A 15,539-nucleotide genomic window follows, 5' to 3' on the forward strand; every position below is an offset into this window, starting at 1 on the left:
TGTTGTAAAATAGTGATATCCAGGTGAAATCCTTGCATTGCTCACCAAAGCATTGCATGTAAAAATTAAGATTTGGCTTTGTTTTGAATAACAGGCCCACAGTTACATTTTTGGCATATAATTAAGCCTACAAAGTTATGGTAGAGATCATATGTGAAATAATGACACCAGTGTTACTTGTACACAACACCTATAAATTGATGAAGTAGACATAAAATGTGAAAATAATCTGCAAACATTTGCAACTTGGCCTATAATTTTTGGTTGATGTTTGAAGGGCCGTAATGGGACCTTGTGGCTGTAGTTTTTTCATGCAGTGCATTAGCGCTGAATTATACCGACAAGAATTATGTGATTATACAAATTTTGAGTAAAATGGAATGCATGGTGCATGCAAGATTACAGAAATTGAAGATGTGTGCACACTATAAAGATGCGTGTAGGCTATAATAAGCAAGTATTTCCATTTGTTCCATCGTCCACATTCACACAGTTTTCAAATAACCTAAAAAGCGATTTTTGGGCGTAGACATTTAAACTCCAACTATGGCTAAGAGTTTAAGTCCAAAATGTTGATACATTTCTTTTATGGTTGCACATCACATGGTGCATGTCTACCTAATAGCTGTTATTTTTGCTTACTGTGCAAAACATATATGAATGCAATTTGCTGTGGAATGAGAAAGAAGTAGTTTATAGAATATTTAATTTAGAACAAGAAACATCTCAAAATCTAATTTTATTGTATCTACAACCGAAGTTTATTAGATTCAAATCGGTAGTTAATGAAAGGCTGTTTTTGGCTACTGGCATTAAATGTGAATTGCTCATGGAATTACTGCATGTTTGATGTATTTTTTTCTTTCTTTCTCGTGCAATAATTGCTTTTATTGTGTGCAGCCACACGACTTCATGTGACTCACATTCTACTGCAAGTGGGGTAGCGCTATTGTTTTCTATTGAAAGGCGAAGGTGATTAAGTGCTTCCATAGTGAGGAAAATAGGGCAGAATGAAAGATTTTGTTTGGAAATAACTTGCTGGCTGGGCTGTGCGTCACGTTGTTGCCCGTGTGTGCACGTGTTTATGTATGTCTGTGTATATACAGCACACAGTCCCATCGCTTAGTATGTTGATGAAACTTTTGAAGTGTTCCCCTAAACTTGTAATGGATGTTTTGCATCCGCAGTTAGCGTCTTTTTTGCGTTTATAGTTGATGTCGTCTTCCGCCCCAGTGCGCATTAATACCCGCCTAGCGTGACGTCACAATTTACCTGAGCTAACTGCCAGGGATTAGCCATAGCCACAGGTAGTAGCCAAACACTGGACGACAAGTTCAGCCGAACGGACAACGGGAACGGATCAGGCCTCTTAAGTTGTTGTTGTTGTTTTTTTCTGAATGTGATTTTGGTCGAGTTTGTTTGGCGAGCGCAACCTGATTATTTTTTTGTATGCGATCGCGGCTGTAAGTCATTCTTTCAGTTTGACGCGCCAGTGGAGAAACTTTTCTTTCTGGGACTTCCGCCCTTGGCTCCTTCATACGAGTTAAGATCAGCTGCTTACTCTTATGCGGTAAGTGCACGTTTTATTTGTTGGCGTTTGAGTGCGAGGCGGTTGGTTGCGTTTTGGGTGTGTAAGTATGTTCCCAATGATCAAGGGCGGGACGAAAATGAGCTTGCGTTATTGCATTCTGGTCAGAGCAACGTTCCCGTTGTCAACGTTCTGCATTTCGTGCATTTGAGACCGGGGCAAATCCACATTAAAATCAAATTCATCAAAACCGAAATGTTAGAGCATGCAACTATGCATTTCAGGCAGTTCAGAATCTAGTATCATGGCAAAACCCTAATGCACATAAGAAAATAGTATTACGCTGAACAGAAATGGTGATTATTACGTGTATATGAAGTTGGCAATCACAAGTTTTGCTGTGGCCAACCAGAGGACAGAAAAATGTTGACGTCAGAGAGCCAGTCGGCTGGCCTTGTGAGGGAAAATTTGATTTAGGAATTTAAAAATCCCTTGTCAAAATTTGACTTCACATGTTTGGGATTTTTGGGGGCCACTCATGGTCGTTGATCAGCGAGTTGTAAAATAACCAATAACCACTCACAGATTGGATAACAAGATGTGCCAATATTTCTAAATACTGTAACTTTTTTTGACTGATTATCAACTGGTATATTGTCTTTAGAGTATCAATCAAAACATTTTTACAGTAGTTATTTAATTATTGCCGTGGTTTAATAACCTTTGCCATGCCCAAAAGTGACAGATATGCTCCAATAAAAACATCAAAAACCTCAAGAAGGCATTTGAGAACTGGTCAGGTAAACAAAAACAACTTGAAACTAAAATAACGGATGCTTACTGTAATTAAAACACTGTATTGTAATTAAATTACTTCACAGACCAAACAAATGCTGAAAAAATAAACTGATGCTGAAGCAAACATTTCTGTAACCCAATAATCATTCTACAGTAAATGTAAGGCGTAATTTTGCCCTGCAAAACATTCATGCAACTTGGGGAACAGATCAATGGCAAATGATGACATTTTGCATAAAATGCCAAATATCGGCCGATCACTATCAAACGAATCACACCGACGTAAAATCTAGCTAAATTAATTTGATGTATCGGCCCGCACTACTAGTTTTTTTGGGCTGGTTGATATGGCATCACATGGAGGCTGAAATCTAAACAAACATCTGTTTCATGCATACAAGTACTTGAAGCATCGCCAAGAAAAACATTACCAAATGAAGGGAATAGACTTGTAAATTGATACATTTTAATGGAACGAGTTTTAAAATTTACATTGTAAGTTTAGGTCAGCTCTTCTAAATGTTTTTTTAGGCCAGCGGAGGTGTCCCAGTTACATTTCTGGAATGAGTACCAGTTATGCAAACGGTTTCAACTTGTTCGGAGAGCGTTTCGAGGAGTGTGAGTTTAGTTATGTATGTTCCCCCCCAAGCAGGTCAGGGGGGTTCTGAGCCATGCCTGGCCACAGCAGTGGGGCCCCGCAGGCATCACGCCACCACAAACATCAGAGCAGAGCAGACAAGTACAGTCAAGCCCCGACAATATTCAGGCAGAGCACAACCAACCAAATCTCCTACAAGGATCCCTACAGAGAGCATCATCGCAACAACCACTCCCGCTACTCCGAGTCCAAACACGGTCGCAAAGCACACCCGCGCAACGGCGCCGGGCAGAGCTCGGAGACTATTGGCTTCATTCCGGGCTCGGCGGACAACACGCCCACCAACAGACATGCCTGTGGCTCCTGCGCCTCTATGGGTTGGAGTGGCTGTAAGGCTCTTATCTGCTGTGTATTGACCTGTGGATTTTATGGCAGCCGAGAGCCCTGCTTGCCCGTTAACGAGAGCTCCACAGACCACCCCCCTAAAGCAAGTAGCGAGTCCCACCCTCCTAATGGCATTGCTGTTACCAACTCCCCCATTGACGGCATGTCTTTTGAGCCCAGCAAGTCCACTAAATCTGTTAAATTGTTGCCCGGCAGCGATAGCTTCCGCTACCCGGACGTGCGCATCGCAGGTCAGTCAGTAAGGTATCCGGTCACGGCCTCCAAGAGGACCCGAAGCTCGGGCCGGGGGGAGAGCCATCGGCCAATCAGCAATACGAGCTTGTTATCCCGTGAGGATTATGACTTGGATAACCTGAGCGACGCGGGCACGGACATCGACTCGCTCATCACCAAGAAGCTGCTGGAGCTTTACGCCCTGCATCAGATCGACCAGCTGGCCAAGTGCACCTCGGACTCGTCCTTCTCCCGCAAGACCAACGAGATCAGCGAGCTCATATACAGCATCGCTCAGGACTACAACCTTGAGGAGCAGGAGGCCGAGTGCAAGCTGGTGCACGGCGTCATTCGCATCAGCACCCGCAAGGGCAAGCGAAACAAGAGGCCTCATTCTGCGGGACAGCGTCCCAATGGCCGCAGCGACGGCACTCTGCCGGACAGCGGCAATGAGACCATGACCAACACCTTCATGAGCAGTGACTGTAAGAATCTCATATTTTTTTCACGGTGTAGTAAAATAGCCAACATGTCAATGTTTGTACCATGTACTTTATCACAGTGAATCTTCCCTCGGCGGTTACGTTCCAAACCTACCTGCTATAACGAGAAACCATGAGGAAAAAAACATTTTAAACAAAAAACCTGCCAGCTTCATGCTGTTGATTTGTCACTCCCTAATTAAATTTACTAAACAACCGACAAAAAATTAAATTACATATTTTATATTTTAGGGCTGCAATAAATTATTAATTTAATAATTCATTTTCATAGATTATTATGTTGATGTATTTTAATTGACTGCAAAAAATGCACTATCAATGGTTTTGTGATTTTATTGCTGGTTCTGTCCTTAATTTGTAAGAAAATTGGCAAAAAGAATCACTGTTTTTCAAGCAAAAAGTTGATGTCTCATTCCGATTCACAGAGTGCCAGTCATAGAGTCTTTCATAGAGGAAATAATAAATATGGCATTTCCTGCCGAGATGCTGAAATTCAGATTTGGGCAACTTAAGGACAATTCATCATTCATTAAGCATACTTACGGATGAATTTATTAACTGGTTAGTTATCTGTTAATTGTTACGCATATATTATATTTAGACACCAAAACCAAACCAAATAATATCATTTTGTCTTATGGACTGCTCTCTTAATGCTATTACATAATCTGAATCTAGCAGACATTAGCATAGATGTTACAGTAATTATCACCCTTCAAACAATTGTTACTTTAACAGAGTACACAACAATAATTACGGGAATATTCTCAACATCTATCGCTAAAGGTTACCTTTTGTAACCCTTCTTGCTTTTAATTATTTACTGCATTTCTCGCAATAAACCTCAGTGCTACCTGGCCTGTTATGGCACAGCATGGTGTACTGAAACATACTCAAGCCAACTCTCAACTCAGACTTGCCTGTATACAGTAGTGTACTTTACAAAAAACAAAAAAATGAAAAACATCAGCAATCTCACAACTTTTAACTCAGACTGTATACAGTGGTGTACTGTATGAAAAAAGGAAAACATATCAGCAATGTAGCATGGGTGCGAATAAGGCTCCACGTTGACTTTCAACACGATCTGAAACAGATTTTTCTAAATTCTTAGTGTGGGGCTTACAGACTATATTTAATATTATTGCAAGCCACTATAATTTAATGCAATTTGAACCTTAAAGGACCTTTCCATGGATAAATACTATACATGCATACAAATAACATTTGCGATTTTTTTTAACTATCAAATATTAGCTTCACAGTAGGGCAGCACAGTGGCAGACAGGTTGGCACTCTCACAGTTCAGAGGTTGCGGGTTCAATTCCAGCTTGCCCCGACATTCCTGTGTGGATTTTCCATGTTCTCCCTATCCTCCCGTGGGTTTCCTCCAGGCACTCCGGTCTGCTCTCACATTCCGAAAACATGCATGGTAGGTATATTGGACACTCCAAATTCCCCTGAAGTACGATTGTGAGTGTGACTTTTTTTTTTTTTTCTTTTCTCTGTTTACCCTGTAATGGACTGGAAGCCAGCCTAGGGTTTGCCCCATCTACTGCTTGAAGACGGCTGGGATAGGCACCAGCAAGCCAGTGACCCTAGTGAGGATAAGCGGCTAAAGCAATGGATGAAATGATAGATTTATGAGATGGATATTTCTAATTAGGACAAGAACTGTCTTTGTTTACTGAAGTCGCACCTCTCAGCAACTGGCTGCCTCGCCCCCTACATGATATCGTTCAACGCTAGCCGTCCACGAAATCTCCATCCTTTCGTCTTGCTCACTTATCCTCATGAAGGTCGCAGGTCGCTAGAGCCTACTCCAGTCTAGTGAATGATGGAGGCAAAACAGATGGGTACGAAGGCTTACTATCTTTATCAGGCCTCTCGCCACTCACGCTTATCTGCTCGGAATCGATACATAAGAATTATTATATTAAAATGTATTGCACATAAACATGAAGGAATTTTTTTTTTTCATGTTTTAAATATTCATTTGGACCTTTCTTGTTTCTATCATTAGTTCCTGAGGTGAAAGTGTCAGAGCAGACGCCTTCAGATGAGCTGGCGAGGAAGCTGAGACATTACAGCGGGAGAAGTGAGTTCCTCAGAACAAATCTTTAAGACAAGGGTACACAAAAAGTGGTGGTGGTGGTGGTGGGGGGGGGGGGGGGGTGTATTTGGTACCAGAACACGTTTAAACACAACAACTTTTAAAAATCGTTATTTTATATACATTAATGTAGTTTCTACAGGTACTGTTTTGTTTGTTTGGTTTTGTTTTTTGGGTTCACCAGTCAGCCACCTTCTGGCCCTATGAATACAGATTCAACATCTGAATGGTTTTTAATATTTGACCCACTCTACACAGCTGGAAAAAGTGTCAAATTTGTTCTTACTGCTTTCATAATTAGTAGTGTACTTGAGATGAGCGACGACTGCACACTCAATAGTACACTCAATAGGACATTCGCGTATCTCCTTCTCAATCCTGATATATGTCAGATTGCAGAGACTAATAACAATAATCAAAAAATATAAAGATGAAAAATGAGCAAGATGCAGAAGACGCTAAGTCGACGTAAATTCTGGTCTGGAAACCAGATTACGTTGCAAAGTCTTGTTATTTTGGCAAATGACTTGTGAGACATTAAACAAATGCTCACCAGAACCAGTTGCTTCTCTGCAAACTTCCTGTAGCTTCTTGATAAGCTAATACTGTAGTCAGTTTCATGCTTAGTTATTTTCTGATGACTTGCTTGAAAAAGTTGTCTGTTAAATTACAAGTGGCTTTAAAAATCAAAATACTGTACACAGAAACCTTACCTACCTCTGCCGAACATAAAAATATGGTTTTGCCATGTAACTGGAATTGTGTTTTTATTAGTAGCATTAAAGGACAATTTGTTTTTATTAAAGATAAAATTAAGATGGTATCCTTTAATTTAAATAAGTGAAATTTTGAAGTGTATTTATAACACATACTTACTTGACATTAACTACTCATGTTGTAATGGCAAGAGTCAACATTTATTAAGTACTTATTTATAAAGTAGTAGTTTTTTTTAAATGAAAACATAATTACATTTGGGGACTTCCTGCTGTCACACAATCTGGTGTGACTAAATGCATACTTTGCTGTGATCTGTTCTTTAGGTATTTGTTTACTTATGTATTTATTTTGTTACTGTTATACGGGTTATTCAGGTAACACTGTTGACTGTGCAACAAACTTTAATATTTTTGTTTTTAGCTGATAGACTTAAAATTGTGAGCGTGTACTAGCAATATGATGTCACAGCTGATACAGACTTAAAATTGTGAGCGTGTACTTGCACTATGATGTCACTCAGATCAGAATCAGATGATTCCAATAGTATTAATTTATGAAGTACCGTAATACATTGTGTTTCATCCTGTATTGTCAAATTGCGTATGATAAGTTGAGGCTTGTGTAAAGGTTACAGACGGCGACTCCAAAAAAGTAACTTTAATCAGATTGCTTGATCAGAAGTAGTAATGTGTTCGATTGGTCATTACTTGAACGTGTGCACATCACCGTTGACCATATGCAAGAATTTGTCATCGTAAATATTGAATGAGGTCATAATTTTTGATCGCTGGCCCTGACTACAGCCGCTTTAGAAAAGAATAAGTGTGTGATTGGTAGTGAAACCCGCACCCTCATCCACGCTTGATATTAAACTGCAGAACCGCCCCCTCACTCACCTCTCTTTCCTGCTTCCCAGTAACACAGCACCCAGCAACAGAAAGCGCTGCATTCCGTTCTTTTTCTACACGTTTTACAATCCCCTATTTTCTCCGTCACCTTACACCCACCAATCAAGCGGTGTCCACCCCTCCAGCTGAGCGGTCACATGACACCCCCTGCTGCTGCCGTAGAGGGAGCAGCAGATCAAGTCTCATTAAATATATACCAAAGGATGTCTTGTGGTTTATGTCATTTTAGAAGTCAACTAGAATTTCAGAATGATTACGTTGTAACGGCCCATTTTTTTGTTGTTGGTCTGCAAGGAGGCGGGAAAAAGGATAAGGTGTCGCGTTGCAAACCTTTTTTGTTTTGCTTTTTGGGATCATCAAGCTCCTTTATCAACATTTATGAATGACAAATGAGCTTTCAAATAGTGTATATAAAATGCCAACAAAATTATTGTAACGTATGAAAAAGGACCACATTTAACAGCTTTTCACCTTTTTTAATATTCACATTTTTTTGAACAACATTCAAGGAGACTGCATTTTTCAGCCACATAAGCCAAGTTTTGACTTACAAATGCACATTTTTATATCGGGCGTATTCTTACTCACGGTAATCATGGGAATGTGACGAGCTGGAGGGCGGATGTCAGTTGGCTGTGAGCAACCACTACCTGAATTGCAGCTCACGTTAGTTGAGGTGGTTACAGCATTATTTTCATTAAAAGAAGAGAACAGACTTAACCAATGCCCGAGTCCATTCTTGTTCACTTGGGAACATTTCACTAGCTTTAAAGAACAAAGTGTTTCTTGTAGCAGAGCAGCTTGCAAACCACAAGGCTGCAACAAGGCTTTGAGTAAATGTGTGAATGGCCCTCGCACGTCGCCCTAGAGTTGAGCCTGTTGCCGAACAAACAGGATAACAAGGAGGTACGATCAGCGTTGACATTTATTTCAACAGAACTCTTACTGAAACTTTCTCTAAGACTCGCTTGCACCCTCAGCTGCTCCTTGCGGGAGTTAGTTTCCCTCTCTTACTCTCTCTCTCTCCCCCCCCCCCTCTCTCTCTTTCTCTCTCCCTCTCCCTCTCCTCGTCTTAATACCAAAAATTGACCCTAAAATTAAGGGTGTCTCCCATACGCAGGTGCGGCCTATATTTGGGGAATTACAGCAATCGTATTTGAGTTATTCCAGTGAACACCTCACAATTACTTTAAAAAAAAAAAAATCAGTAACTGGGGACGGGTGAAAACTGGGTTGACTTTAAGATTTTGCATACTTATGGAGGCTCTTGAATGTAAGAAAAAAAAAAAATGCCAATCATCACCTAAAATAATGAAATGTCTTTTAGTAATTTAAGAAACCTTTGCTCAAAAAAAAATTCTTGTCAATTTTTCTTGTCCCGGATAACCGCTTATCAGTATACACATTAGGAAAAAAAAAATGTCAATCTTATTGCAGCAACAACTGTTCATGATTTGCATGACAGTACAACACGCTGAAGGCCAATGTCAAAAAATATTTATTGCTAATTAAGTGTTTTCTTTCTTTATAACAGATTTGTTCTATGATCCAAAAGAAGATTCTTTTTTGTGTACCAATACAAATAAATATGAAATATGAAAGCGTCTAAAGTTTAATAAATCAGACACTGGCATGTTTTAAGTCTCTCTTTTTTTAATTAATTTATTTATTTTTTTAACCCCAAAATGCTTTGCAATAGTTCAGGGGTACTAGGCTGAAAAGATATTTCAAAGGAAGTATATTACTGAAAAAAGGTTGCGATCCACTGATGTACATAAATGGCTGACTGGCAGCAAGTCCAGGGCTGTAGGATCGGGTAATATTTATATAGACTCACATCTTGATTTTGGATCATAATCATTATTTTTAACCCTTTGCAAATAAAGGACAGTGCCATTGTTCAAATATGTTTTTTATTTGAAATTTGAAAGGCAAAACAAAAATCCACTCCACTGACATACCTGAGCAATTTACTTGATGAATTGACTATAGTTTATGGCTTTTGTCCTTGAACAGGATAAACAGTATAAAAAGAATGGATGTGCGTATGGAGAATTTCGTAGATGCGCACTAAACACGTCTTGTCTTGCCATTCTTGCCTACAGTCGGCTATGTCGTATGAGGCTGTTTGTAATTGCCGTACAAAACCGGAAATCCCTGCTGTTCATTTATAAATGATTGTTGAACTAATTCCCTTTGTGCCTTAGCCCCCACCACCACCGCCGCCGCATACTTTTTGACAGAGGTGTGTCAATTCTCAATAGCGAGTGTTTGTGTGATGAGATAATAGCTGTTTGTCTTTTTTCAGCATACTCCTCCAGCAGCGCCATGGCCTCTTCGCCGTACCTGCACGACACCGAGACAGATTCGTCAGGCGCTCCTCTACTTGCGCTCTAGTGGCATGGCCAAATACTGTACATGCTTGCCTTTATCCTTCTGCTCACGTTTACTGATGCTGTTACACACTGCTGGCTGGCTGCACATAAACTCCCATTGGAAGATTAGCTAAGAAATTTTGCAAGTAAGACATCTCTGAATGGGAAGTACTAAGAATAAATGGGAATTAAGTGGATATTTGAACAGAATGTTTTAATATACTCTGCCTTAAGTTTTTGGGCTGTGTCTTAACTTTTTTTTTTTTTTTTAAATATGTTACACAAAATACACCCAGTAGCAAATGCAACATTTCCTGTCAATGCCAGTAAAATTCCCGTGTTTCCATTTGAGGTTCAAACGTTAAAAAAAAATCAATGGAATTTTGCAACCTTTGTCGTCTCATTTGTTTAATGCTGCTAATGTTATATGCCATTATGAATTTACCTCTCTTAGTCAAGTTTTATTTTTTGTGTATCATGTGAGAGTTTTTTTTTCAGTTATTTTTTTACTGTTACATGTGTCAATTCGCAGTGTCATGTTTGAAAAAGATGAATGTCTACACCCTGGTTTGACAATCACAGGAGAGGTATGGTAGAACATGAATAACTTGGAGGCTTATGCAAGTAATAGTTGAATTTTTGTTAGGGCTCACTGACTCAAGCCTTTCAAAAACCACACCATTATGTTTAAACTAAAGGATTGAGCCATATTTCTTTGTAAATATTTTTAAGTTACTTTCTGGGTTGGTTCCCACATGTCGTATTTGATTTTTTTGTTTTATTTTTTATTGAATGGAGGGCGCTGGTATCTCCATTCCTTTCATTGTTGTTTAATGTTCAATAAAGATGTATATTTGTATGTGGTTGTAGTTTTTTCTTTAAAAACATATATATATATATATATATATATATATATATATATATATATATATATATATATATATATATATATAATATACATACATACATACATACATAAAAAAATGTTCATGAAGCACAAAGTTTATCCATTAGGCATTTCTACAAGGAGGCATTTATGTCCAGATTTTTCTGCTCCTCGATCTACACCACTTCTTATTTATCACTTGCATTGCTTTATGTTATCTCCTCGAGGTGACTGTGATGCGCAAGGCTGGGTTTTTCACGCTCTAAGCAAAACCAGGAACTTGTTTGACTGGTTCTGAAAAAATAGGAAATCAAAACTTGGGGGTTGTCTTTGTCTTTACAGTGTTGCAGTACAGAAGTGAGGCCTGATTTTATTTATTTATTTATTCAGGTTTGGGGAAGACTTGTTACTGTCTAGATTGTATTGGACATTGTATTTATTTTAATATATACAGTTGTTGGCTCTTAGTTGCTCTTTGCATTGGCAATGCTAAGACTTCCATTTGGGAATAAAGAGGAATAACTTGCCTGCCTGAGTCGGAACAAAATTTAAAAACAACATTCTTTGCTCTCTTGCAACCAAAAAAAAAAAAAAATCACAAAAAAATCCTGCACATTTGAGTACAGCAGTGTATTTTTCCTTCTCTGCCAAATGTTGTCATGGCTTGCTTTTGTATATTTGTTGTAGGCACTCTGTGTAACCTTGTTTCCGCTCCGTCCCCACCAACACATTCCTGTTTTACCTGTATGAGGTGTCGGGTAAGAAGGTCTCTCTTTCACAGCTAAAATGCTACAGGCTTTTTCCAACCACAAAGCCGAGCTATGATGTGGAGTGCTGTTAACTACTGTTAACAGCACTCAGCATATATATATATATATATATATATATATATATATATATATATATATATATATATATCGTACAGTATTGAAGTGAGAAGGCCTCAACGTTTATCTTTTCCGTTGGTCATTTCCACTTGTATCCAGTAGAGAGAGACAAATACTGTAATCCTACATGAGTCAATAAACGGAGCAAGCGTGCTATTAAAATTACAGTAAGTGTGGACATGGATATCAAAGTGTCTCAAGACCGAATTGGAAATGAAAACGACAAAGAAAAATACAAAAAAAAACAAACAAAAAAAAACAAAGGCGTGTTAAGTGTTTGTGATTGAACTACTTGTGCAAATGTACATGGAATGGTAAGGAATAAAGTCAGCAGTTCTGAAATGGAAGTAAGTAAAAAAAATATTAAGTAACATTTTTTAACAAGGTTTCATTAAATATCAGTTAAACCGTTTATTTTTTTTATTTCAAGATAATGAAATTATAATAAAATAATTTCTTTGTCGGCTACATTGTCAGGAGTGGAAGCTTTTTTGCTTGTTTTGTCCTTGTCTGAATTTGGAGACAGTCGACTGCCTTTGAAAGTAATTTCAAAATTCAAGTTTTTAGTTTTTTTTTTCAGCATATAATCACAAATGTTGCACCAAGTAACATTAGGTATTGCATTGTTTGTGGTGACCAATGATGGCAGTAAAACTTTACTTTAATTTCACAGATTTCTGCAAAAAGGGTACATGTTCAAGTAATGACTAATCTGATGCACGTTATTACTTCTAGTAAAGTAAACACATGACACTTACTTTTCTCAAGTTACACTATATGTATGTCCAACACAGGAAGAAACACATTACACAAATTACTCGCTATAATATTAATAACAAGCAACAATAGCAAGTACACTCGCTAGTTTGAGCTTATATTAAGTAAAAGTGAAAATGTTAAGGTTTGTTGCACGGTCAACATTGCTCTCTGCATATCTTCAATTACAGTTGAAGAAAAAAACAAAACGGATCGCAGGGGAGTGTGCATTCGCTCACACCAGATTGTGTGACTGCGGGAAGCCCTTTAATATATTCATTTCATTTTTAAACAATGTACTCTACAATATAAATGCTGAGTTTTGCCATGACAGAATTAGTAGTTAATTAAGACTGACTTCATTTGAGAAATGAATAAAAACGTATTTTTGTAATGCCATGAAAGACATTCAATTTTGTTTTCTTTTATTGTGAAAACAAGCAGCAAAATTGGTAAGTGATGTGCGATTACATTTTTTTGTTTAAAATCATTACAAGTCAAAAAGGAAGCTGTCTTTATGTTTGATAAATAAACGTTGTTCTTTAAAGTCACTGTTAAAAACACACTTTCAATCAAGTGGCAAAACTAGGTGTCATTTTTATGTTATGCAGGGTGTGATTTGTGAAATGTCATTTAAAAATTTAAACATTCATCAATTTATAACACTTTACCCTTGTGCGGTATTTTGTCCAGTCCTTTGCTCTTTACTTTAAAGGCATTTCACATCAAAGGGAAAGCACTGAAAGAAGACATTAGGAAGCTGAAATTCCACCCAGATGCCGACATGTTAAATTTCAACATTGCACGGCCACTTAGTTATCACACTAGCAGAGGTGTGCCATTTCCTTGGCTGAAATAGCGTGAGAATGGTGCGGAAGAAAACGACTCAAAAATGGTCAAAATACAGCACAAGGGTAAACATTGTTAAATAGGTAGATTTTGACTGTTGTTGTGCCTGAACTTTATGGGATATTGCACTTCATTAAAGCAAACTCCAAAAGACTAGAGACCATGTTCGTATAGAAAAATACATTTATTTGAATAGTTCTGTAAAAAAAAAAAAAAAAGTATTTACAAGCGACACGTTTTTGTAATTGTGGACAACATAATCTCTCCAGAGAAGAAATAGTTCTTGATGTCTGCTTTCATTAAAAAAGGATCTGCGTTCATCAAAATTCGAATGCTGCTTACCCACAAAGCTTAGGAATTGCTTACATTTAAGTGGAACAGATTTGATTCAGTCTGTATGTCGAAGATGTCTTCTACCTGCAGAAAAGCATGTCCACCAGGAGCTCCAACAGGTCTGCATGGCCAATGAGAGGCCGGAACAAGAGTTCGACGATTAGACTGGGGGTGATGCTTTGCAGCATCGACGCGGTGAGGAGGATGCGGGCGAAACGCTCCTGTCGCCCGGGGTGGAGCAGTTGGACCACCTCGCTCAGGGCGTGCTGCGCCTCTTGTTGCAAGCCCTCGATAAACAGAGATGCCTTCAAATCCGGGATGTCTGTTGGACGCAAAGACATAAGTTTCCGCTTTTCAAGACGTAGGAAAGCAAAAGTGCGTCATCGCTGCTTTTGACATACCTGGGTTAAATATCGTGGTCCCTTTAAGGTACGCGTACTCCTTTGGACTCAAATCTAAGCTCCAGAACTTTCTAAGGCAGCACTTGAGTTTGCTGACGCCGGCCATAGTGGGCTGCTCCCTCTCCATCTCAGTTCCCCCCTCTCGCCGGAGAAGTATCTTCTTGAGCATGCTGTCGGCCGGTACGTCGGCCACCTCGAAGTCCACGTGCTCCTGCGCCAAGCCGAGGATGAAAAGCGGCGCCCAGCAGTTTTTGAGGAGTATGAACTGGTCGTCGGGCGGAAGCTGCTTGAAAGCGGGCAGGTTCTTCATGAAATGGACGGTTTTGACCAGAACCGATGAGGCTTCCTTGCAAATTTCTAGCGGCCTTTTCAAGCACACCGTTCTCCGTAGCTCGCAGTTGCATCGATGAGGTATTGAATGATATTGGTGTGGAGTCTGGCTGCTGTTATCTAGTTGGCTGAGAATGTTGAAGAGGATGGGATTCAGTGCTCTGTCGCTGCTGCACTGGCATTGGCTATCCATCTTGGAGAGCTTCCACTGGAGTGAGGCGCCCCGGCCTCCGCCGCGTCTGTATTTATAACGCCACCAAAATGGACCTTGACTTGTCAATAGACTCTGCGTGAAAAACAAGCATGTGCTCTGCCAGGTGACTCGTGGTATAACGCTGGGAAACTGATAAGCTTTTCTCAATGAAAAAGGAGCTGGTGGAGTAACGTCTGGATATCAAGAGGGCTAGGCCTTATCTCGGGGTTTGTGTCATTAACCCGGGCCGTACCAAGCTACCAAGGACTCGGAAGGTAATCAGGCCCAGCTCTGATGGGCCCCCACTAACTGCCAGCTCATCCTTGGCTGGAGTTGAACACGGAGCAGTGGGGCACTGACCCACAAGTTAAGTACTCAGGATGATGTCATTGGTACATTTTTGTAATAGCTCAAGCAACCCTTCTAAGACCTACAAATCTACCTTCCTCGCCCTTTTTTTTTGTTTTTGTTTAAATTGCAATCATATGTCTTTGTGTGACTGCCTCATTGAGGGAATGTTATAGGTCCCAACTTTCAATCAAATACTTTCAATCAAATACAGTATCATTTATGTATTCAGACAAAAGTTAAAAATATATTTCTTTGTAGGGTGAAATATATTATAAAGATAGAAGTCTAAGTAACAAATTTCCACTAAATGAATAACCACATATCAATTTTTTGATGATTGATATTTTTTTTTACTTTATTTGTACTATGCTTAGCAGTACACTACTTTCACC

General features: G+C 39.2%; 2 protein-coding genes across 4 annotated transcripts; one reads left to right on the plus strand and one right to left on the minus strand.

The window, feature by feature from the left end:
* Nucleotides 1–1,291: 1,291 nt before the first annotated feature.
* LOC148426664 (keratinocyte differentiation factor 1-like) lies at nt 1,292–11,020 on the plus strand. Of its 3 annotated transcripts, none has more exons than XM_088409342.1 (4): nt 1,292–1,570; nt 2,955–4,027; nt 6,069–6,143; nt 10,095–11,020. In XM_088409342.1, exons 2-4 carry the CDS (start codon nt 2,998–3,000, stop codon nt 10,181–10,183), a joined length of 1,194 nt encoding a protein of 397 aa, XP_088265468.1. In that variant the 5' UTR covers nt 1,292–1,570; nt 2,955–2,997; the 3' UTR covers nt 10,184–11,020. The 3 variants fall into 3 exon arrangements, with proteins under 3 accessions (XP_088265468.1, XP_088265467.1, XP_088265466.1); XM_088409341.1 differs by having other exon boundaries at nt 2,976–4,027; XM_088409340.1 differs by having other exon boundaries at nt 2,979–4,027.
* Nucleotides 11,021–13,807: 2,787 nt separating this feature from the next.
* LOC148426665 (nuclear receptor subfamily 0 group B member 2-like) lies at nt 13,808–14,803 on the minus strand. Its single transcript, XM_088409343.1, has 2 exons — nt 14,274–14,803; nt 13,808–14,194 (listed from the first exon to the last, which is right to left on the minus strand). Exons 1-2 carry the CDS (start codon nt 14,794–14,796, stop codon nt 13,953–13,955), a joined length of 765 nt encoding a protein of 254 aa, XP_088265469.1. The 5' UTR covers nt 14,797–14,803; the 3' UTR covers nt 13,808–13,952.
* Nucleotides 14,804–15,539: the final 736 nt, after the last annotated feature.

The sequence above is a fragment of the Hippichthys cyanospilos genome, chromosome 3, assembly GCF_059441005.1.
Source record: "Hippichthys cyanospilos isolate Australia breed blue-spotted pipefish chromosome 3, RoL_Hcya_1.0, whole genome shotgun sequence".
Taxonomy (NCBI): domain Eukaryota; kingdom Metazoa; phylum Chordata; class Actinopteri; order Syngnathiformes; family Syngnathidae; genus Hippichthys; species Hippichthys cyanospilos.

Bases quoted from the DNA above. Each gene is read 5' to 3' on its own strand.
- LOC148426665 (XM_088409343.1), bottom strand. From the start codon at position 14,796: ATGGATAGCCAATGCCAGTGCAGCAGCGACAGAGCACTGAATCCCATC. The intron at 14,195-14,273 runs GTATGTCAAAAG...TGCGTCCAACAG, and splicing joins GACCACGATATTTAACCCAG to ACATCCCGGATTTGAAGGCA.
- LOC148426664 (XM_088409342.1), top strand. From the start codon at position 2,998: ATGCCTGGCCACAGCAGTGGGGCCCCGCAGGCATCACGCCACCACAAA. The intron at 4,028-6,068 runs GTAAGAATCTCA...TTCTATCATTAG, and splicing joins CACCTTCATGAGCAGTGACT to TTCCTGAGGTGAAAGTGTCA. The intron at 6,144-10,094 runs GTGAGTTCCTCA...GTCTTTTTTCAG, and splicing joins GAGACATTACAGCGGGAGAA to CATACTCCTCCAGCAGCGCC.